The sequence below is a fragment of the Biomphalaria glabrata genome, chromosome 11, assembly GCF_947242115.1.
Source record: "Biomphalaria glabrata chromosome 11, xgBioGlab47.1, whole genome shotgun sequence".
Lineage (NCBI taxonomy): Eukaryota > Metazoa > Mollusca > Gastropoda > Planorbidae > Biomphalaria > Biomphalaria glabrata.
Window position 1 is genome coordinate 13627183 of NC_074721.1, and position 23002 is coordinate 13650184.

Genomic DNA, 23002 nt, shown 5'->3' on the forward strand with positions numbered 1-23002 from the left:
AAAAATTGGCAAAGTTTACTTATTAGTTTTATAAATAAAATTTTGTTTTTTTTTAAGTCCTGTAATTACTGTAGAAACCATATCTTGCCAACTTCCAATACAACATTCGACTTTTCTTTTGTTGCATAGACGAAGAATCTGCGTTTGTAATATTTATTTACCAACAAGATAAGATGAAGTGGCAACATAAAGAAGGACGGGTAATCAAAGCTGGTTTTGTAAGACCTGGGTCTGGTATCACTGACATTGCAGCTTCTGCTGATCGGATCTATACTCTTGATGACGTCAATGGAACAGGAACTGGTAAGTGATAGAATATGAAATGTATTATATAATTAGTGCATAAGACAAATATCTTACAATTGTAATTTTAGAAAAAAAGACAAACTTACAAAAGCAAAAGATAAAAGTCTGCAGTTTCTGAAAGTAATGACTGAACTTCTTAAAAGGAATACCAACTTTATATTAAGATCGTTATTATTCAAATGTCTGTAGTCACTAAACAATATATCATACTGTGATTACACGAAAAATGAAGACCTAGAGATTATATTGTTCTATTTTATCAGATAAGATTTTCATACTTTTAAAAATGATGTAACTAACAGCATTGGCTACAATGCGATTTGTTTTGTTTATTATATCTGGTTGCCATGTGTCGTTACACGATCGTTAGTTAGTAGCTTATTAAACAAAAGCGTTTTTTTTTTGTGTATTAGACTAAACTTGAATAACATATGCAAAGATTTTTTAAAGTAGCAAAATCAGCTTATCTATTATTAACAATAAATTAGATAAGATTTAAAATTTAATGTAGTTGTATCCAAAAAAAGAGAGTGTAATAATAAGATGTTGAGCAGAAACAAATCAAAACAACACTATCCACACTTCCTTCTGTCTCTCAGCCTCCTGCTTCAACTCTCACTCCAATTAACTCTCATCAGCCGTTCATCATTTCATTGTCTTACTGATGATGGCAGCATAATCTATTTAGCAACACACACACACACACACCCCATAACAATAAGTAACCAGAAAACTTGGATTTAAAGTGAAGCTTTCAACAATACCATAAATTAGCAATAATTATAAATTAATGTTATAAGTGAAATGCATGTAGCACCGAGCTACTCGGTGCTACACAGTGCAACATATGTTTTGAAGTAATTGTAAACTATTGCCTTTGGCAAATAGAAATTAAAGAAACGTTATTTGGGTAAATACATTCCAGGATTACGTTAGAATTAGACTATACTATGTTTGCTGTGTTTGAAAAAAACACTTTTATAAACAATTTATGTTCTTATGTAAGCATTAAGATTTTACCGGGGGCTTCTACCGCTTTATTAATATACGTATAACATACTCATAGTCTATATTTTACAAGTATTACTATAGTCTATATTTTACAAGTATTACTATAGTCTATATTTTTACAAGTATTACTGTTTTAACTGTTTGTAAAATGTTGTAAATGTTTCGCATGTTCCTTCAGAGTTGAAGATAAATTAAAGATAAATTAAAGATAAATTAAAGATAAATAAATTTGAACCCGGGACCATCGATAAATCTCAATCTCAGATGCTAGCAAACCTCACAACAAGGCAGCCATCCTCTATCTTTGCAAGCACCCCTATCTTGTGAAAAGAATGTTAGATTATCTTCATTCGAGACCTTACATAAATTATCCACAAAAAAGGTGTGTCTGTCTTTGTGTGTTCTATATAGGTTTGGTTGGAGCGTGGACTTACGAGGTCTCCAGGCAGACCAGTTCCACTCAGAAATGTCAGAGATACATGTGCACTAACAAAGAACTTCTGTCAAACGCCAAATACATATCAGACATCGACCAACTCTACAAGTGTCCTTGTACTTTAAATCTGCTGGACAGAAGGTGGTGGGTGTATCAGATTCGTGGAAACGTCACGTGCTACGCTCTCAGTTTCAACGTTAAGTCTAGACTTTTACAAGGCAACCCGCGAAACAGAGTAAGTACTTTTAAAATAATTAATGCCCAAGATCGTTCATAATGTAAATCACAACAGGATTCTAAATGTATATACAATTTACGCCCTTAGCCTGTATAAACGAAAAAAAGTAATGGATCATTGGGGCCTTAATTAAATGTAATTTAATTGAGAGGAGAGTTTTCAAAAATCGTTCGAAGTAAATTTTTTTATTCCCTAAAAAAAAAAGAACACAAACTATACTATACTATATACATCATTCATCAGGGTTCTCAAACAAATCATCTAACCGAGCGACGAATTTATTAATAAAGTCATTCCGGATGACCTCAATTGGGGGAAAAAATCAACGTCAAACGGTTTAACGGTTTAGATATAATGTTTCTTGTCTGGATCCGTATCACCAAATTAGTAAATTTTTTACACTGAGTAGATGTATACTTGGGCGTAACCAATTTTTTTTATTAGAGGGGAAGAACAGAGGTGGGGTAAAAGGTTCCTTTTTATTAAAGAGTAAAGTAATTGCTCTTACAAAATGTTATCAGCGTCATCAGGAAGGAAGTGTCTTAGAAAAAAAAAAAATTAACTTTTTAGGTTATTTGTTAATGACTTTTAACTTTTTTTTTTTTTGCTGTCTAATTTGTCTCTTAAAGCTTTGTTGCTACCAATGGAATTATTATCAGTGGTACACAAGCCAAACTCAGTACAATGAGGCTCGCAGAAGGGCATCAAATATTCATAGCTCGCCGGAAGCTGGTCATATACTTGTAAGTGACCCGTGGTCATGGTCTAGTTCCAGCTACAATGCCGTACAAGACAATGTCCAGGCTAACAGGTGGTGCTGTAAAGAAAGTTCTGGAATGTGTGAAAGATTTAACGCTGTCTTCCCGGACATGGAGTGTACCAACATAATCCCTTATATACCCTGTACGTATAAATATAACTCGTAAACACTTTGTATGTAGATGTCATTTATACAGTCATTTATACAATATACGTTGTTAAGTATAAGTCAGTTATAACTCGTATGTTTATTATTATAAGTAACTCGATTGAAAAGAAAATTATAAGATTTATTTTTAGCTCTTACATCCTTTTTTGATTTAAAATGTATTAAATATAGTCCAATTGATTTGCTCTTCGTTGTTACCGGTCGTTGACTTGTAGCACCAAACTGCTGGTAGACAACTAAACCGTTGTAGGCGTAATGTGTCATAACTAATAAAACTTCAAATAACTTGAATAACCTCCTTGTGAACAAACTAAATAACACTTTATTCATAAGATAAACAGAATCAAGCTCAAATGAGATAAAGTAACTGTAGTAGACGTAATAATATTTCATAAGTAAATTTTAACTCACTACAATAACCCAACCTTTCAGTCTCACGTTTTGAAGTCGTCTGTCCTAAGACCAAATGAAGACACTGCCACCTATGTTGCATCATTCACAAACAATCGCTGACCTCTTTCCATTGTCAACATAGAAGCACAAACACGCACACTCCATAACACTCTTGCAATTTTTTGTTTGTTTGTTTGTAAAACGTTTAGACACGTCACACATACACATTTTGTGCTTGAATGAAAGAGGGGACTTTGGCAAACTAGTATTGCTGCATTAAGTTTCCCTTTCGGACCTAGCGATCTATAGGGCAGATGATATAAAGATCAGATGTTTGTGTGGCCCACGGTTAACAATGGTGTCATGTGGCCAGCACAACGACCAACCGCCTTTTAATTTCCCCAACTAATGTCAGGTACCCATTAGATCTGGGGGGACTCAGAGGTACCCAAATATCTCGAAATTAAAATACCAGTCTTCACCAAGATTCGCCTCCGATTTCTGCATTGAATAATGTTAATGTATTCTACCGTTATGTAGATTTCTGCATTGAATAATGTTAATGTATTCTACCGTTATGTAGATTTCTGCATTGAATAATGTTAATGTATTCTACCGTTATGTAGATTTCTGCATTGAATAATGTTAATGTATTCTACCGTTATGTAGATTTCTGCATTGAATAATGTTAATGTATTCTACCGTTATGTAGATTTCTGCATTGAATAATGTTAATGTATTCTACCGTTATGTAGATTTCTGCATTGAATAATGTTAATGTATTCTACCGTTATGTAGATTTCTGCATTGAATAATGTTAATGTATTCTACCGTTATGTAGATTTCTGCATTGAATAATGTTAATGTATTCTACCGTTATGTAGATTTCTGCATTGAATAATGTTAATGTATTCTACCGTTATGTAGATTTCTGCATTGAATAATGTTAATGTATTCTACCGTTATGTAGATTTCTGCATTGAATAATGTTAATGTATTCTACCGTTATGTAGATTTCTGCATTGAATAATGTTAATGTATTCTACCGTTATGTAGATTTCTGCATTGAATAATGTTAATGTATTCTACCGTTATGTAGACCAAATCCTGTGTTTACTTTCTCGACAGCACACATTCTGGGAGATCCTCATTTCATTACTCTGGACGACTTGAACTACACGATGAACGGCTGGGGAGAGTACACGCTCATGGACATCCCCAGCAGAAGGTTTCTTCTACAGGTAAGGAGGAGCATGCCAAGCATTATTGTTCTTTTCTTTCAGTTCAAGGAGTTATAACAGAGTACAGTGATTCTCAACTATCACACACATTTCTTTCCTAGAGCTTTAAGAGCATGGAATGGGTTGACTGAGCCAACATGATTGACTAGACTGTAGGACGTATTTATCTTTTTTTTTTTAAGTAACGTCTGTATTTTATAACATAAGAAGAAGAACTGTGTTAGAGAAGAAAATGATAGAAGTAGTATTCCATGATTTTAAGGCAATTTGAGATGCAATTTGCTCTCATTCCCTCAAGACGCAGTGGTTATGAATATTAAAAGAGACCATGCCAGATTCTAATTAAAGTAGTAGGCTCTGGGTAGAAACTTTTCGGATGACCTTATCTTCTTCAATCTTTAATATGAAGAATTAAAAGCATGTCATATTAATAAAGGAAAAAATACTTCTAAAATTAAGCCTTAAAGCCATACTTACTTACATTTAATATGCATATTTTGTTAATAGTATGGTAAAATTGAATATTTATGAATTATTGAAGCCCAGCTTAAGTGCGAGGTTCTACCGGCTCCACAGACTTACACTAGTGTAAATCCGGCCTTGATAAAAGAGTGGGCTAAATATGTCTGTCGCTAAAGATGCATGACATTTTGTAAATTTAAAATAAAAAAAAAAATCATTATTTGAGCTTTTTTTAAATAGAACACCTTTGTTTTCCCTTCAGGGTAGAACTGAAAAAGCCGAGACTAGCAATGGCACGAAGATTAATGCAACAGTTTTTTCTGCATTTGCTGCCAAGGAGGGAGACAATCCAGCATTCCAAGTCAAGTTATCCTCGAACAAATCATGTACACTTTTCTTTTTACTACCGTTTTATAGCAGGCTTTTATATTTTTACATTTGTAGTTGGACGATGAAGCCCAAATGGTATCGCATTAGCAAAGAACACTGATCCAACTTACTGACGAACTAGCCCTAAAACACCCAATAACAGAGAAAAAATTCCCAAACATAACTCCTGGTCTTAATTATAAATAACCAACTATTAAAACACATTTAATAAATAATACACTAAGAAAAGAATCAAATCCACTGGAGCTCAAAGTAGGCACGCTTGAAACGATTGAAAGCTAACCAAAAGCAGCCATCTCTATATACACCGCTGGATCAGCCTTCAAAGCCACCATCAATGCTGGTCTTGGTGATTTCCTGGTATTCCCCAAAAATAAACACTTTGAAATAAATGCACCCTGTGGCGACGATTGCTCAAACTTCCAAGCCGAAATTAAGGCAATTACTATAGCTTTGCAGAAAATCGAAAATAAATTACATGAAGAAATACAATCCAATCCACTCTTTAAGCACTTAACAGCAGCACCTCAAAAAGCCCAAGTGAGTTGACAGCACTATAAGCGATAATGAACCCGATGATGACCAAATTAAACACATTACAGTGGAACACTGGACATATTGGCGTCATGTGAAATGAAAGGGCTTTCAAAGTCAGGATCATCTATGGAACAACCAGATAGACCTGTCAACTACCTCACCCTTAGGTCAATGGTAGTCAACAATCACAAAGAGGAGTGGCTCAACCGATGGGCAACAGGAGACACAGGCAGAGCCAAGTACAAAAAAAAAATGAACATGCTTATCAAACTGGACAGTATTAACTTCCTCCCCCGCCAAGAGCAATCTACAATCTTCCAACTAAGAATAGGACACACACCTCTGTTAAATAATAATAATAATAATAATAATAATCTTTATTATCCGTAAGGAAATTTGTCTTACAATTTGTGCAATACACCTAACAAAAAACATTATAACTATAAGAAACCAAAGTGTACATTCACACCCTACTACCACTACAGCCCAACATAACCAACATTCTATATGGCAGTGCTGAACAGCTGAAGAAAACAGCACAGTCTGCAAAAGAGCTCACAGCTCAGCAGAAAAAAGCTGGCTTGGAGAAGAATAAGAATAGCAGGCTTTTTATATTTTTACATTTGTAGTCGGGCGATGTCACTGGGAAAACGATCAGCGCAAGATCTTGTCTGATTAAAGATTCGAACTTTTATCATAGCTTCTTTACTGCGAACTCATTTCATAATTCTTCCTTGCTATAATAAATTTTAGGTTTATGACTTTCTAGCTGCTAGATGGGATGCATTCTTTTTATTATAGTATCCGAAAAAAATGTATAAACGACAATTTAAAATTTGAGGTAGACCATCCTACATCAAGAAACAGTGAGCTTATTCAAATTTTTATTCTTCAGGATACATCAGCTGCGTGAAGAGGAGGGGGAACTGCTGTGTGGGCGACATCTTTCCGGCCACAGCTAATGCCAAATCTTTCCTCTCATTGTGAAAGACGATCCATAGTCGCTTTGCTACTGGTGGAGATCATAGAAAAAGATGCCCCAATCTTTAACACTATACTCCTTTTGTTTTCCTTTTTTTTTTTTTTGTTTCTTAACAAAATAAAGAACAAATTGTGAAAATTTAGGTGAAAGAAAAATAACATCCCAGATCGGTATATGAATATAGTACGACCCAGAGTGCTATAATGTGAGTATGAAAATTAAATAGAATAATTGACATTTCACTTTATTAGTTTTTTTTTCCCCTCAGCAATGATAATAAGGGCCAACAATACTGACATTACCAGCGACTTTTATAGACTGTCTAACTACACTCTGGTCACAGAGAACGTAGGAATACGTCGTGAGGACATTTTGAACAAGACCTATGTCGTTGCCTCATTCCCTGCAGGTATAGATGAATTAATTTAATATGCGATACTTATGAAGCGTTCGTTATTTCAAAAAAGATAGCCCAAGAGAAAAATTACAACAACATTTTACATTTGATTAAATCACTTTATTGCTTGAATCTTTTTTTAAGTGAAAAAAAAAAATTAAATTTGACTAGAAAGCGAGAAAATATTTGTCTTGAGCGGACTATACGTCTACGGGTAATTCCTTGAAGAGTTTAACAAACTTATGATAAAGAACATTTATTTTTGCGCATAGTCTTCAAAGTCTAGATCGAAAGGCGTAGTATACAATTATTATACAGTGTAGTTGATCTATGCCTCATTTACCACGATTCTTACTCGTGGGAAAGGGATAATGGGGCGTGATAAAAATGTACCGCTATTTTTATAATCTGGCATTCATTTTTTATTATAAAAACAAACAAACAAATAAATAATTGCTCTATAATAATAATAATAATAATAATAATAATAATAATAATAATAATAATAATAATAATAATAATAAGTTGTATTAAGCAAACATTTTATTAAAAAAACTATTTTTATTCTTTTTCTTGTTCAAGGTGTAACAATCATAGTTCAGGTTGGAGTAAGAGCTCTAGAAATAGACCTAGAGGTGGACAAATCTCTCATGTATCTGACCACAGGTCTCCTGGGCAACTTCAATGGAATACCTGAGGATGACTTCGAGCTACCAAACGGAACAGTGCTACCAAGTAATATAAGTGAAAAAGTGATTTTGGAACAGTTTGCTTCCTGGTGTAAGTCCAATTCGGTCACAAAGGCTTCTAAATAAATATAACATATAACATACAATAAAAAAGGATAGACAGAATAACATTACTTGAGCAAGTGACAATGAAATAGAAAAAAAGCAAAACGTAAAAAAAAAGAAATAACTTGAGAAATACTTCACACATAAATCTATACATCTCAATAATATAGAAGTTAATTCCCTTACTTGTTATAAAACAAAATGATTAATTTGCAATAATTAATTGAAAAATGTTTGTTTTTTTATTGATTCATGTTTTATTAGGTACAATAAACAATTGTGGAAAGTTTCAACTTGATCCGAGAATTTGTGTGTGAGAAATGACGTGTAAAATTATATAAACGAGGATCCACCCCAACTTATTTAGCCACATCTTTGAATATGAAAAATTAATTTCACTTGTTGGTATGAGATAAAATAATTATATTTTTTAGCGCCCCCAAAAGGGGAAAAGACGCTTTTTGTTTTGTGTGGTATGTCTGTTTGTCCGTCCGTCCCGTTTTGGTCTCGTAAACTAGAAAAGATATTGAAAATCCAACATCTTGATATTTCAGACCATTGAAAGTTTTGTTACAAAAACTTCTGAAAGCGAAAAAAATTTTTTTAATCAATTATGAAGTTTTTTTCATAAAATTACACCATTTTTAGAACTATTCACTGTTGAGAAAAGATACAGACAATGTTACATATTAAACACTATTCTAGTAAGCATTTATTATGTACAAATAAAGTACTAGATTAAAATACAGGCACACCTTAGTCGCAATGCCAGCGATACAATCTGGGCTCACCATGCCAACAACCAAATACACATCAAGTAGGTCCAATACAAAGACAACAATCTACGCTCAGGTCAAGCTTGGCTATCAAGAGTTCCAAGCATGAACTCCTAAACAGGACAAATATGACTTTCTTGGAACCGCCATGACTGTAATGACAAATTGATTTGGAGCAACGAAATAAAGAGGAAAATAGCATAAAACATAATTTTTATTATTATTATAACTTTTATATACCGCAACTTTCATGCTTATATCATGCTCAGAGCGCTTTGGTCCAATCTCATTTGTGGACCAGTGGGGAGGGGAGGGGTATGTAGGAGTTAGTTTTCCGGGCTGCCTTAAGGCGCTCAGTAAACTCAATTCTGCCCGAGTCGGGTGTCGAACCTCAAGCCCCCTTCTAGGTTTCCAAGCCAAGCCAAGTTCAAGCGCACTTAGCCTCTCGACCACAAAATACTGGGGAACAAACCCCCCCCCCCCAATAAAATCCCCCCCCCCACAGGAATCTGAATTTAGTGACTGATTTTTTTGCTTAGATTTTAATTTTAGACTAGATTTCAATACTAAATACCATCATTTGTACCAGCGCAGCCAAGGGGTTTTGAGTTTAAAAACACATACCAGGGGGTCTTACAGTTAAATCCCCCTCTTCTATAGAACAATCCAACAAAAAAACAATGTAAACGACAATTCCGAAATTCCAAGAGCATAGCTTAAAGGGAAGAATTGATTTTAAAACCCCCTACTAAGACTATTTATACATCAGTTACCAGATTCTTTGAGCGTAGCCAAGAGAAGTTTTGTGATTAAAACCCCGCTCCAGCGGGGTAGGGCGCTAAAAGCAACTTTTTCAATATAAAAAAGCAAAGTACACACTTGTGTTAAAAAAAACACTCCAGCGGAGTTTGAAGCCAAAAAATACCTACTAAATATTAAAAAAACAAACAAATTAAGCACTGAAATGCTATGTGCGTAGCCAAAGAGGGTTTTGAGTTTAGACCCCTCCAGATGGTTTTGAGTTTAAAATCCCCTACAGAGAGTTTTGAGGTTGAAAATATATTATTTCTAAAGCTAACTAAATACACCAAATTATATGAAGGCGTTTTGAATTTGTTAAAAAAAACTCATGAGATTTTTTAGTTCAAAAACCTCCCAACAGATGATTTTGACGATAAAACTTCCCTTTTCGATATAAAATCTAAAGCAAACTACAGTCACCTAATTCGAAGAGCGTAGTCAAGAGAGGTTACACATTTCCACCAGTGGCAGGGCTCCATTAATAAAGTGCAGTGAATAGTCATCTGCCGAAATTTAAAAAAGACAAAATGTGGCTCAACAAAGATGGCTAAGACAGATTTTAGGAGTTAGTTATGGAGATCGCGTCTAAATCAAGGAAATCCTTTGCCAAACTGGGAGTCGACTCCTTAGTAAGGTTGTGACAGAGCGTCGCATGAGATTTGCGGGACAGGTCTAAGTCAGTAAGAATAGCACATAACGTTTTTGAAATAAACCTTTTTAATAGCAGGATAATGCACCGTAGATACCTCAGAATATGCATTTTGTTTGCTTTCAATACCGGAAATGGTGCTTGGCGGCGGGGCTTCGCCCCTAGCTGACCCCCTTGCTTACAAGGGCCGCGACCTACATTTTTTTCTACTAACTCCAGAAAGAACCGTTTCTAGGGCATAATAAACGTCTTCTGAAAGAATGAAGGGTCAGAATGTAATAAAGATTAATTATGTACAAACACACACATATATACATATATAAGTATTTTTTTTTCGCCGGGGGAAGTGCGGGTGGAGGGAGAAAAATCCCCCAAACGCCCCCCACAAAAAAAATTCTGTCTACGCCCTTGCGTTTTTCTAATCATTTTAAAACATAAGGAAAACTAGCTATTCGTTCGAATTTTATTGTCAATTTGTTTGTCTATCTTTCAACCTTTGATAGATAAAGTAACTCCAAACAACTCTGTGTTTATCTATGATGCTGGTCAAACTACAAACGACTATCAACATCCCGAGTTTGTTCCTGTCTTCAGTGACACTCTAAGCCAAGCTCAAGTCAATGAGGCTGTAACACTGTGTGGAGCCAATAACAGAGAGTGCATTTATGACTATTTTGTCACCAGGGATGCTGCTGTTGCTGTATCTACAAAAGTTAAGAAAGAAGCAACTGTCATGCTAAAAAATGAATTATGTAAGTAGTGAGTTTGTTAAATTTAACATTGACCTATTTTAAGTCTAATATTTTGATGTGCCAAAGTGCTAACAATATTAAGACATAATTTAAACATGTCATATATATTATAGACGTTCCTTGAAAAAAGAAGATTACTACGCCCTACGCATTTCATGTGTCAATCTAGTCATGCATCTTAATAAATGATTTAAACTCTGTTGAATCGATGGTTTTCCTGGCTGATTTAGGCAACTCATTCCATGCTCTAATAGCATTAGGGAAGAAGGAGTATGTGTACACATTTGTCCTAGCATATAGAACAAGGAATGTGCCTTTAATTTGTGTCTTTCTGAGTATTTTATTAGATTTTGTTTTTGTATTTGAAGATAATGGTTCAGTGATTTACTTATAATTGCTACTTCACTTTTAAGTCTTCTAACCATTACATTTCTATTTATTCTAATTCCAAGTTCACTTCCTTTTTTTGGCCGACTTAGAATAGAACTAAGCGGCTGAGGTCGTACATTTTCAAACGTGTCTAATATCTCTTTAGGCCAGGACATTATTCTAGTTATCGCCAAATATATTTTCGTATAATATGGCTTGTCTTCGAGTCTGAAGATCAATGAGGAATGCAGTATTTCCCATGGCTACGCAGCCCCAGCTGTGAACACACTCAGTGCAAGCATAGCCATGAGAAGTACTTCATTCGTCATTAATCTTCGGACTCGAAGGCAGGCCTTATTATTTTCTTGCTTATCTAGAAACAGACACGTGCATATCATGATATGATTTAACTTCATGCTGTGTATATTCTAAGAAACCAACAAGTGTCTATAATCTCTTTAGGCCATGACATTATTCTAGTTATCGCCAAATATATTTTCGTATAATATGGCTTGTCTTCGAGTCTGAAGATCAATGAGGAATGCAGTATTTCCCATTCTATGAAACCAACAAGTCTTGGAGTGTATTCAGCTAAAATGTAGAAATAATGATTTTTTTAACCTATTTCTCTCTGCAGCCAACTCGCCGCCAATCTTAGTGATTTCCAACCAGACTAAACTAACCAACAACAGATGGACTGTTCAAGAAAATGCGGTGAATGTTTTGCAGTTGTCAACTACAGATGCTGACTTGGATAATGTTACTATAATAAATTTATCCAACAGTACAGCAATCTCCTTGTCTAACGGAAGTGTACGATTTGTACCAATAAAAAATGACACCATTAGACTCAGGTATTTACATATTTCACAACCTCGACTCCATAAATTCTGGAAGGAAGTTTTTATTTAATTTTACTTTCGCGAATTGTTTTTTTTTTCTCTGTGGTGGCCGAGGCATAAGCCACTTGAAGTATGTTCCCGAGGGATTAAGCTCACGTCTTGGTAAAGTTATTTTACGTTTCCTTCTACGTATATTAGTTAGTACTGGAGTTGTACGTTGGATACAACATTCAGACTTTTCATAATAAAGCCAGTTAAATTATTTAATCTATATTTTATAAATCCTTCACAATCTTTCCTACAACAGTTTCCAGGCCAGAGATTCTAAGGGAGCTTACTCTGCAGTACTAAACATACCAGTTACACTATGCCCGTCGTGTAGTGGGCGTGGCGTGTGTGATTTGAACTCTAGCTCTCTGGTTGAATATCTAGACGGCATGTATCGGGTACAGAGATGCATTTGCCAGCCGGCGTACACAGGTGAAGATAATGTTTTATAGATTCCTGATGCTATTTTTTTTTAATTTTCGAGGATGTTTATAACTATTACAAAGCTTAAGAGAAGTCGGTCCTCACGTAATTACTTTTTACATTGCAAAGCTTATATCAAATTACTGTCCATCTGTTTATCTCTGTCTGTCTGTGATGTACAATTTTTGTACACGGAATTTTTCCCACAACCAATCTCGGATCAAGTTGAAATTTTGTACAATTATTTTTTTGCGCCAGATAATACTGTTACGTATTTCTGATTTTCTGGCTAAATGTACTAGGCACACAAATAAAAGAAACACTGCAAAGAACTTGACGACTCAACTTTCAGCTTTAAATAACTTTATTGAATTATAACTATAACAATTTGTCACTGTAACATGTAGCGTATACGTCTTACATCGACTGTATCGACTGTAACGGCTCAAGTCCACTCTCTTCTACTGTCTCGCACAGTAGAGAACAGTATCGACGACTGTACTGACTCCTTTCACATGAACATCTCTGGTTTATAAAGAGTCCCTAATCGCTTGTCTATTGTTGCAAAAACACTGCTAGTACCCTCTGGAACAACATGGGAGGAAACATCACATCCTGTTGTTGTTTATACATGTCGATACCAGAGGATGCCTGCTGCAGTGTCATCTCGCCGAGGTCACACGTAGTGACCTCTAACTGTCACTGTTCATTTGTCACAATGCCCCCCTTCGTAAATCTGTTCGTCCTCTGGAACAACACGTGAGGCACGTCCCATCCTGTCTTTGTTTACATGCATAGATTCCAGATAACACTCGGTGCTGTGTCATCTCGCCGGGGTCACACATAGTGACCTCTACCTGTCACTGTTCATTCGTAACAATACAAAAATCAATTTAAAAAAATCACCAATCATTTGATTAATTATCAGTATTTCTTTTTTTTTTTTCGGTAATGTACAATAGAAAGAGATTGTACTTCACTAATGTAGCGGTATAATTTAAATATGTATACTTTATATTTTACGTAGAGATTTAGGTCGTCGCTAAAAATTTTATAACTAATAAAAGATAGCTGCTTCATAAGCACTTAATTAGCTTAGTGATTAGTTTATTGGCTGGAGGAGGCTTGAGCCCTCGAGTATAAATTCAAGTTGTGTAACGTTTTAAAAAAATGCATTTAAAAAGCTATCACTATAACTTTCATACAGATACCCCCTTCTTCTCCCCCTTCTCTTCCACAGAGAAAGCGCAACATCATAAAGCTGCGCTTTATAAAAACTATTACAAAGTTATTTGCATGACGGATACAAACTAATTAATACATTTACACTTAATTTGACTCTATACATTTTTTATGTTTATAAATCTTTCTGTTCTTTTACTTTAATCTTATCCAAGTACATTTAAAAACACGCATATTGTGGTTTGGAGTTCCCATGAAACTGTAACATATTTAAATTTCTAATAATTAAAAAAAACTTTTAAGTAACCCTCGTACAGTAACACACTTTCTATTACTCGTGTGTAGGTTGCCTGACTGTAACATTTATTAAAATCTGTTATATACATACATTAGTACTAGTGATGGGCAAAAGTTAACTAAAAAGTTGCTAACTTTTAGTTTAACTAAAAAAAATTTGTTAAGGCCAAAGTTTAATTAAAAAAAATAGTTTAGTTAAAATCCTAGTTTAATTATTTTTTTGTTACAAACTAAAAAGTTTAATTACAAATTTTATAAACTTTTTAAACATACATACCAATAAATATTTAGACCTATGTAATTTGGGGAATATATATATATATATATATATATAACGAAGAATAGAGAGGAGAATAAACTAGCTGCACAGGTCACTAGAAAGCCTTTTGACATTTTCCCTATAATGGTCGCTATTCCCGCCAATTCAAGGTATTTGAAAGGCGAGAAAAATAAACGTGTTCATTATATTTCTAGCAAGTTTTGCTGCTTGATAAATCCTGATTAATTCCTTGCTTCTATAGATCTACATTTTGCTGCTTTTTATTAAACACCAGTGTGTTCCTGTATAGCTGCAGGCAAATAATTTTGCTTTACTATAGATGTGAGAGAAATGTCGACTTTTATTTTTAAACTTTTTACTAGATAGATCTAGTAACTAGTTACAGTGTAGTGACGTCTAGTCTATTACTACTATTAGATCTATAGTCATAAGTCTATATTTAATTATTTTAGTCTGCTCTTAGTCTTAAGTAGAGTCTAACTCTTTGTAGTCTTAGATCTAGATGTAAATATCTATTAATTGAAATCTATATTACTTTACTTTATTAGACTAGATCTTTTAGTTTAGAGATTCTACTTTTCTAGAATTAGAGTCTTGATTAGATCTAGATATATTTAGATTGCTTATTATACTAAGACCTAAGATGCATAGATGATAGATCTATAATGACTATAATACTAATAAACTAATAATAGTCGTCACTATACTAGGTCTAATACTAAATTAACTAAATCTAGACTAGATCTACATCAATTTCTATTATAATTATACTTATATCTATTATCTAGATCTATTAGATCTAGTATTATCTACTAGAGTATATAGATATAAATACCCATATCATCTAGTTATAATCATAATTATAATAATCTAAAATCTCTAGATCTAGAGTTACTAAGATATCTACTAGACTATCTAGATTTTAGATCTAGTAGTAGTAGTAACTAGTATTTCTTTGATTATTTTTAGATAAAAATATTAATTATTTGATCTAGGTCTAGTAGCTAGATCTAATTCTAGATCCAGATTATATATCTGATCATTTCGCTTGTAGAAGATATTAGATCCAGAATATTATAGAATCTAAAGTTAGTTAGAGAGTCAACATGCAGTTTTATCATTATTTCTAAAGGTAACTTATATTAGAACTTGGACAATTACTTCTAATTTCTTTCTATAATAGTATCACTATCATTCTAGTGATTCTATTAAGATCTACATCTATCCCATAAAGACATTTAAATCTTTTTTCATGTGCACAAATAAATGTTTATTACATTTTGCTAAAGAGATTGGTTGTGCTTTATATTTATCATGTTTGGCTGTTTCGTCCTTAAAAAAGGTCAAAATAGTTAGTAAAAGTTTAACTAAAGTTTCTTAGTTTAGTTTAACTAATTTTTTCAATTTGTGATTAACTAAAAGTTTAATTACTTTTTTTAGTTCAAACTTAGTTTTAGTTTAACTAAAAAAATTTAGTTTAGTTCCCATCATTAATAAGTACAAATATGTTTGTTTTCTGGTATAAAATCTTTAAGTCTATAGAATATGTTTATTTTCGTTTATAGAGCTCATGAATTTACATTATATAGAAATCACACTAACTACACATAACATTAAAGTTTTATTCCACAGTGAAGTGCAGTGCTTGAGTGTGAAATATAGCTGTCCTCACAAAATTTTGTTTTGTTTTGTTTTTGTTATTATGGCGCACCGTACCTCAAAAAAAAAAACGCTTGCAACTTTAGTGATATCACAAACTATTTTGTTCCAAATTCTTAAAATTAAAAACCAATTAACGTTAAATATTTGTTTTAAATAAAAAATTACGTTACATTTGATTTTCTTTTTAAAACGTTGTAAAAATCTTATTATCGATAATAGGTTGTTCCGTATGTTTATAATATTTATATGAAAAACAAATTAAATTTTTTTTTGTTCATTTTAATTAGCTCGTTTCAAATCGTATTCATTTTTTTATTAAAATAACTTGAACAATTGTCTTAATTCCTGTATGAATGTAGGTTCCTACTGTGAGTCAGAGTTAGACGGATGCTCATCTCAGCCATGTTCCAGGGGACAGACCTGCACTGATCTAACAGCTGCACAGCAAGGAAATGCAACAGAGGGCTACATTTGTGGGCCTTGTCCGACTGGCTTCAACAATGTTAACAAACAATGCATAGGTAATTCATCTTTTTTCGTCAAGGAACATATATTTTACCTGTCAATTAACTAAAAGTTGTTTTTTTAACTCATTTAGTTATGATTTCTTTCTAACTTTCTATGTTTTTTTTGGGGGGGAGGGGGAGGATGGGGGGGGGGGCTTGTGAATATGTATTCCATATAAATGTAACTCCGATCCTCTTATTAGTTTTTGTCAAGTTTTTTTTATAGAAAACAGTTGCCATAGTGACGTCCTGTCTGTTGCATTTTTACAATACCTCCCTTCAACTCGTACCATCACGGAAACCTTCAGGGTGGAACCTGGACGATGATCTCAAAAACGGCTCTAAGGATTTTGGTAGTTTAGTAGATCTATACATTCGGTTAACCAGGATTGTTTCTCTAATGAAGAAATGGGGTGAGGTAAAACAAATGTATCATTTAAAAAAACAAACAACTGACATTCCTTTGTTATTAAGAGAAAAATATTCGCCCTATATGTCGTATATAGGAGGAATTTTCATTTTTTTTATATTAGTTTTGTTAAAACTACTTATATTTTTTTCAATTCTATATTTAACTAGTACTTTTGTGGAGCCCTCCCAGTGGGCTAAAGGTGGTACATGGACACGGATTTAAAAAACGGCTTTAACGATTTTCCTAGAGGTTTGACAGTCGATGTTTAATGTTGGGAAATGATTTGCTGGCTCGTTGGTTTTAATGAAAAAACTTTAGTGTGACCGCTATAATTTTTGAGGGTATAAAAAAATGTGTCTAGAAAACTAGCAAATATCAATCTTGAACAGAATATTCAGGTATTTCTGCATGTCAGCCCTATTTATTGAAGAGTTTTATTAATTAATGTTCAGGAACTTTGTGCGCACTTTCTTTTAATTCTAGTTCTAAAAACCAATGATTAGAATATTATAAAGTTTAGTAGATTTACACATTTGCTTAACCAGGATTGTTTTTTCTTGGGGTTTGGTGGAACTGGGCTGGGTAAAAAATATCTAAAACTCGTTAGTTTTTTTTAAGAGGAAAACTCTTTCGCTGTGACTTTTATAAGGAGATATCTCTTTGATATAAAAAGTAATTTTAAATATTTTCTTGCTTTCATGTTTGTGTATATTTTGTCCTTTTGTTTCTATAACTAATTATTGTTATGTATCTTAAAAGTTTTGTTTTTTTTTTTTCATAATATATCTAATCCAACATCCATACTCATTAGTGTATTCTGTATTAATTAGCCTAGAATTCTTTACTTCTACTACGTAATTTATTAAAGAATAAATTTAAGATGTCTCTATAGTTGTTCATATTTTTTTTAATCTGTTAACAGATATCAATGAATGTTTGAATACAAGTCTGTGTGATCAAGTCTGCATTAATACTGAAGGATCTTACAAATGTCAATGCGATGAAGGCTTTACTCTTAGTCCCATAGACTTAAGGACATGCTCGGGTTTGTGAATTCCTAGATTTTGTATCAGTTCGAAAATAAGGATTGAGATATATAAACTATAAACTGGTTTTCATGTGTATGTGTTGTAGTTTGGTCATTGGTTTGTGGTTCAAAACAGCTACTACAACTACCCAGTGTGGGAGTATTACATTTTAATGAAAAAAAAACGTGTAAATGCTTCATTCAAAAGAAACTTAAATATATATATTGAAAAATGCACATAGTGTCAACTTGAAAGTAAATATATTTAAAAACTCAAAGTGAAATAATACTTTAAACAAGACACAACTCACTTCAATACACGTCTCTTCTGTCTTATGTGTCTTGCGTGTCTTCTCATCAACTTTCACTCAAATCCTTTTTTATTCACTTCAAATACGACACACAACCTCATGGTTTTATCAGATTCAGGTTACATCCGCTAGGTTACATTATAAACACACACATAAAGCCCATATAATATGTAGCAGACATTACCATACGAGAATACTAAAGTAGAGTGATTGTAGTTTCTGCCAAACTAATTATTAAATGGCTGCCTGTTCATGCTGTTTGTGCGCTGAACTGTCGTTTGGACTTATTCGTGTTTCAGGATTCATACCCTGCCAGATGCCTTTCCCTGTCGGGAGGTTTGGACTATGAAGTAAATTATCTTTAACTCTAAAGAAACATACGCAACATGTCTAACTTTTTAAAAACATTATTATGTTAAAAATAAATCAACATATTTTAAAGTTAAGAAATGAATATTGTTTTGTTGGCTGTATTCTTTATTTGATATGATAATAATCAGGTTATTTTAAACAGCACAAATAACACTAGCTCCTGCTGGAGTAGCCTATTCAGTGTGCAGCCGAACTTTCCGGTCTCACCAGCCACATGACGAGGCCCACAACCCCAGTGCAAAGTCTCAGCTGCCTGGATGACAAAAGAGGTCATCATCAAACCACGATGGACGAACTATATTTTAAACAGCTAGATCTGTGCTTCTGGGTTACACGTATAGATTATCTGCCAACCCCTAAAAAACGAGTAGTCTGGGAGCACATGAGGCGCCCTGATCATGCCTTCTGTTGTGGAGACTGCCCAGGCCTGAAGAAGTTTTTATAGCCACTTTACCGTTGGTTTGCACTTCGCACGGTTCTGGCTACTGACTCATGGTGCCTCCGCTGCGTAGTAGAAAAAAAATGCGCTTCACAGTCTTTTTGACTGCCCCATGCTGATCCTCGTCTCGACTGGTATGGGAAACATTTTTTTTACCCGTATGGCAGGGTTTCTTTCCATGGCTATTGCAAGAGAGGATTTGAACCCAATAAGCTCTCTCCCTAAGTTTGATGATGGTGATCCAATGATTCAAGTTACTACGTTCTGACACACTTCCTACGCCTAGTATTTAAATCCTTATTTCCTATCCTCTGGAAAGTAGACTTTGGGGCGATGTGGCAGTCGGCATTTCTATGATAGTTGTATTTCTATTGTTCCCATCGGGAGCGGCGGGCATGATTCGTACTCTAAATATATAATGCATGCGAAAGATATTGTGCTGACTTATGTTTAAGAAATAATTTAAGCGTAATTTTGGGAAGCGCGGTCAGGAGATTCGCTTGAACGTGGCTTGGCTTGGCTACCCATGATGGAAGCACAAGGTTCGACACCCGACTCGAGCAGAGTTGTGCTTACTAAGCGCCTAAAGGCAGCACGGAAAACCTTCTGCAAGATATTCCCCCCCCCCCCCCCCCACTGGTCGACAAATGAGATTGGACATGAAAGTAGCACTATATAATTATTTTTTAAAAGCTACAATTTATTTAATTACAATTAAGACAAAAATTATAATCAACCGATGAAGTAACCTATGATATCAACTTGATCTGTTTTCTATGAAGTATAATAACAAGATGGCTTCCAATTGTTATATCCACAGGTCAACAGTGCAACAGAACTTTGACAGCTACAAGTGGTACAATAATGTCCCCTAACTTTCCGCAAAATTATCCTGACAACAGTTACTGCACTTTGACTATTTTAAGTAACCAAATTGGCGCAGTGGTAAAAATCAAGTAAGGAATAAAACATTCCATAGTCTTAGACGTAAAAACGTAATGTTAGACTTGTAAGATATTACCCTAACAAATATTGCTTTATGTGTATATTAATTATGTTTAAAACATGTTCTGCCTGAAATGAAACATTTACAATAAACTTCTTATACCGAGACTATTTGTTATAGAAGGCCTCCACACTGACCTGCAATGTCGCAACCTGTGTGCAGTGATCTATTGGTCTCCACTACCCACGTTGAAGTTCATTGTTCTGGCCTCTTAGGATGATTGGTCTCAATTATACCGATACCATATCGAGAGAAATAAAAATACAAAAACCAAAGTTTACGTAACCAGTCTCTCTACAAAACACTACACAACATGAAATAAACAACTCAGAAACATGACAACAGGGGCTCTGAAATAACAGGATACTTTTATAAATAATAAATCAACAGCCTATAATTTACTATTGGCAACATGCTACACTGCTTTTCTGCAGATTACTCCATTGTTGTTCTTAATTGTACTGGTCTCTGTCTCACCCTTGACTCGGACTGCGTCACTCAGAAAGGTATTTGGGGAGGTTGTTAGGAAGAGATTCTCAGCGCCCGACAGCCATCCATCTTAGGGGCGGCTTATTGTAATGCCATTGTCTCTGGATACATACTTTTGAAATCCCACGACGCTTATAGAGTGCGCTTTGCATGCTAAAACCAAATTTAGTGACTGATTTTTTGCTTTGTTTTTGTTTATTTTATGTGAGATTTTAATACTAAACCAGCGCGGCCAAGGGAGTTTTGAGTTTAAAACGCCATACCAGGGGATTTTGCAGTTAAATCCCCCTCTTCTATAAAACATAACCAAAAATAAAATAATGCGAACGACAATCTCCGTATTCCAAGAGCATAGCTAAGGGAGATTTTGATTTTAAAACCCCCACCGAAATTAATGATAAAACCCGCTCTTCAATATAAGACTAACCATTCATCAGTCACCAGATTCTATGAGCGTAGCCAAGAGTTTTTTTTTTTTTTTGTGCTTAAAGCCTCCTTGCAGCGGGGTTTGCAGCTAAAACATACTCTTCAGTATAAAAAAAAGCAAATGACACACACAAAATTCTATGAGAGTAGCCAACGGGGTTGTGAGTTTAAACCCCATTTCAGCGGGGTTTGAAGATTAAAAGAAATCATTCTTCAATATAAAAAAAGCTAATTACACACTCAAAATGCTATCGGCGCAGCCAATGGGGGTTTTGAGTATTTGAGTATAACCCCCCCCCCCACGCTTCCAGAGGGGTTTAATGCTGAAAAATACCTCTTCCATGTAAAAAACTAGCAAATTACACATTAAAAATTATATGAGCGTAGCCAAGCCAAGGGGTTTTGAGTAAAAATTCTCCCTTCTCCATATGTTTTTTTTTCTAAGCTTAAAACCCCTCCAGATGGTTTTGAGCTTTAAATCCCCCTACAGATAGTTTTGAGATTGAAAGCCTCTCTCTTCAATATTATTCTAAGGCTAACTACAGTCACCAGAGATTTTTTGAATTTAAAATCCCTCAACAAATGATTTTGACTATAAAACTTCCCTTTTCGATATAAAATCTCAAGCAAACTACAGTCACCTAATTCCAAGAGTGTAGTCAAGAGAGCTTACACATTTCCACCAGTGCCTGAGCTCCATTAATAAAGTGCAGTGACTTGTCGTCTGCCGACATTGAAAAACATTATACGTGTCTCAACAAAGAAAATCCGCCCAAACCCCTCGCTTCCCCCCCCCTGAAAAAAAATCCTGGGTACGCCCTTGCTTCCTAGATATGTGAAGTGGTCTACCATGTTAAGGCCAGCTTAGGCACCAACTTGCTTAAGCTGAAATAGAAGAGAAACTGGTTGCATGCAGCCTCAAAACGAGACAGATGGAGGTCACTCACGAAGGCCGCGAGATATGCATTCGAGACCAAAAGAAAATCCACTGCCAAGGACAGGCAGAGCCGGTGGAAAGAAAATCTTAATAGACCAGGGTTGGGCAAGGGTTATGCTTGCCCTGGATGTGGCAAAATATGTATATTATTATTTAGCCCACTTATTACGCTTTGATACGTTTTTCATCCGACTTCCCTTTCTCGGATCAAGTTGAAATTTTGCAATAATTATCAACAGTCCCCAGTTGGGGAGACTCACTCAGAGGCAAGATGCCTGGAGGAAGCTAGTTGATGGCCTATGCCCCAGAATGGATCACAGGCAGATATAAGTGATGAATGACAATACACGAATTAATCCAACATTTAACCAATTATTTAATCATTTAGTACTAATTATTTGATTTAGTTTTAAATAGTAGAAAGGGAGCCAAAAACTGTAATTTTGTATATAAATTATAGTAATTAGCATGTATTTCCCATTTGATTTTTTAAAAAATCTAATATTCGTTTTGAGCAAAATATTGTTCAGCTCTCTTTTTTTCACATAATTGTCTTCGGTTTTTTTTTTACTGCAAAGATTCAGTGATACTGTTTATATTGTAAGCAAAATTTAGAGGTATGATGTTCGTAATTGACAATAATTATAGCCTTCTGTCGTAAGAGACTAAGCTCATTTTGAGAAAGACGACATGAAAGCTTGGACATTGGCTGTACTCGAAAACCGCTCGTCCACACATTAAATGGGTACAAGGGAATCACAAAATGAATCTAAAACTATTGGGGTTAGCAGGGTCGCAGTGTGTATCAGCGTGTAGAACATTGTGATAAAAGCTGTCACCAGCTTCTGATATTCTCTTAGGATTGATTTCCTAAAGTGGCT

At 34.5% G+C, this 23002-nt stretch overlaps 1 protein-coding gene across 3 annotated transcripts in view; it reads left to right on the forward strand.

Annotated features, from left to right (window-relative positions):
- LOC106060903 (cubilin-like) overlaps positions 1-23002 on the forward strand; it is a 95527-nt gene that overhangs the window by 65049 nt on the left and 7476 nt on the right. For all 3 annotated transcript variants that reach the window (XM_056003693.1, XM_056003694.1, XM_056003692.1), the window contains exons 21-33: positions 130-303; positions 1729-1988; positions 2621-2894; positions 4441-4553; positions 5278-5401; positions 7193-7333; positions 7904-8101; positions 10845-11093; positions 12100-12316; positions 12612-12784; positions 16556-16717; positions 18037-18159; positions 20084-20219. In XM_056003693.1, coding sequence (XP_055859668.1) covers positions 130-303; positions 1729-1988; positions 2621-2894; positions 4441-4553; positions 5278-5401; positions 7193-7333; positions 7904-8101; positions 10845-11093; positions 12100-12316; positions 12612-12784; positions 16556-16717; positions 18037-18159; positions 20084-20219 — 2344 coding nt within the window. The remainder of the gene's footprint in view (positions 1-129; positions 304-1728; positions 1989-2620; positions 2895-4440; positions 4554-5277; positions 5402-7192; positions 7334-7903; positions 8102-10844; positions 11094-12099; positions 12317-12611; positions 12785-16555; positions 16718-18036; positions 18160-20083; positions 20220-23002) is intronic.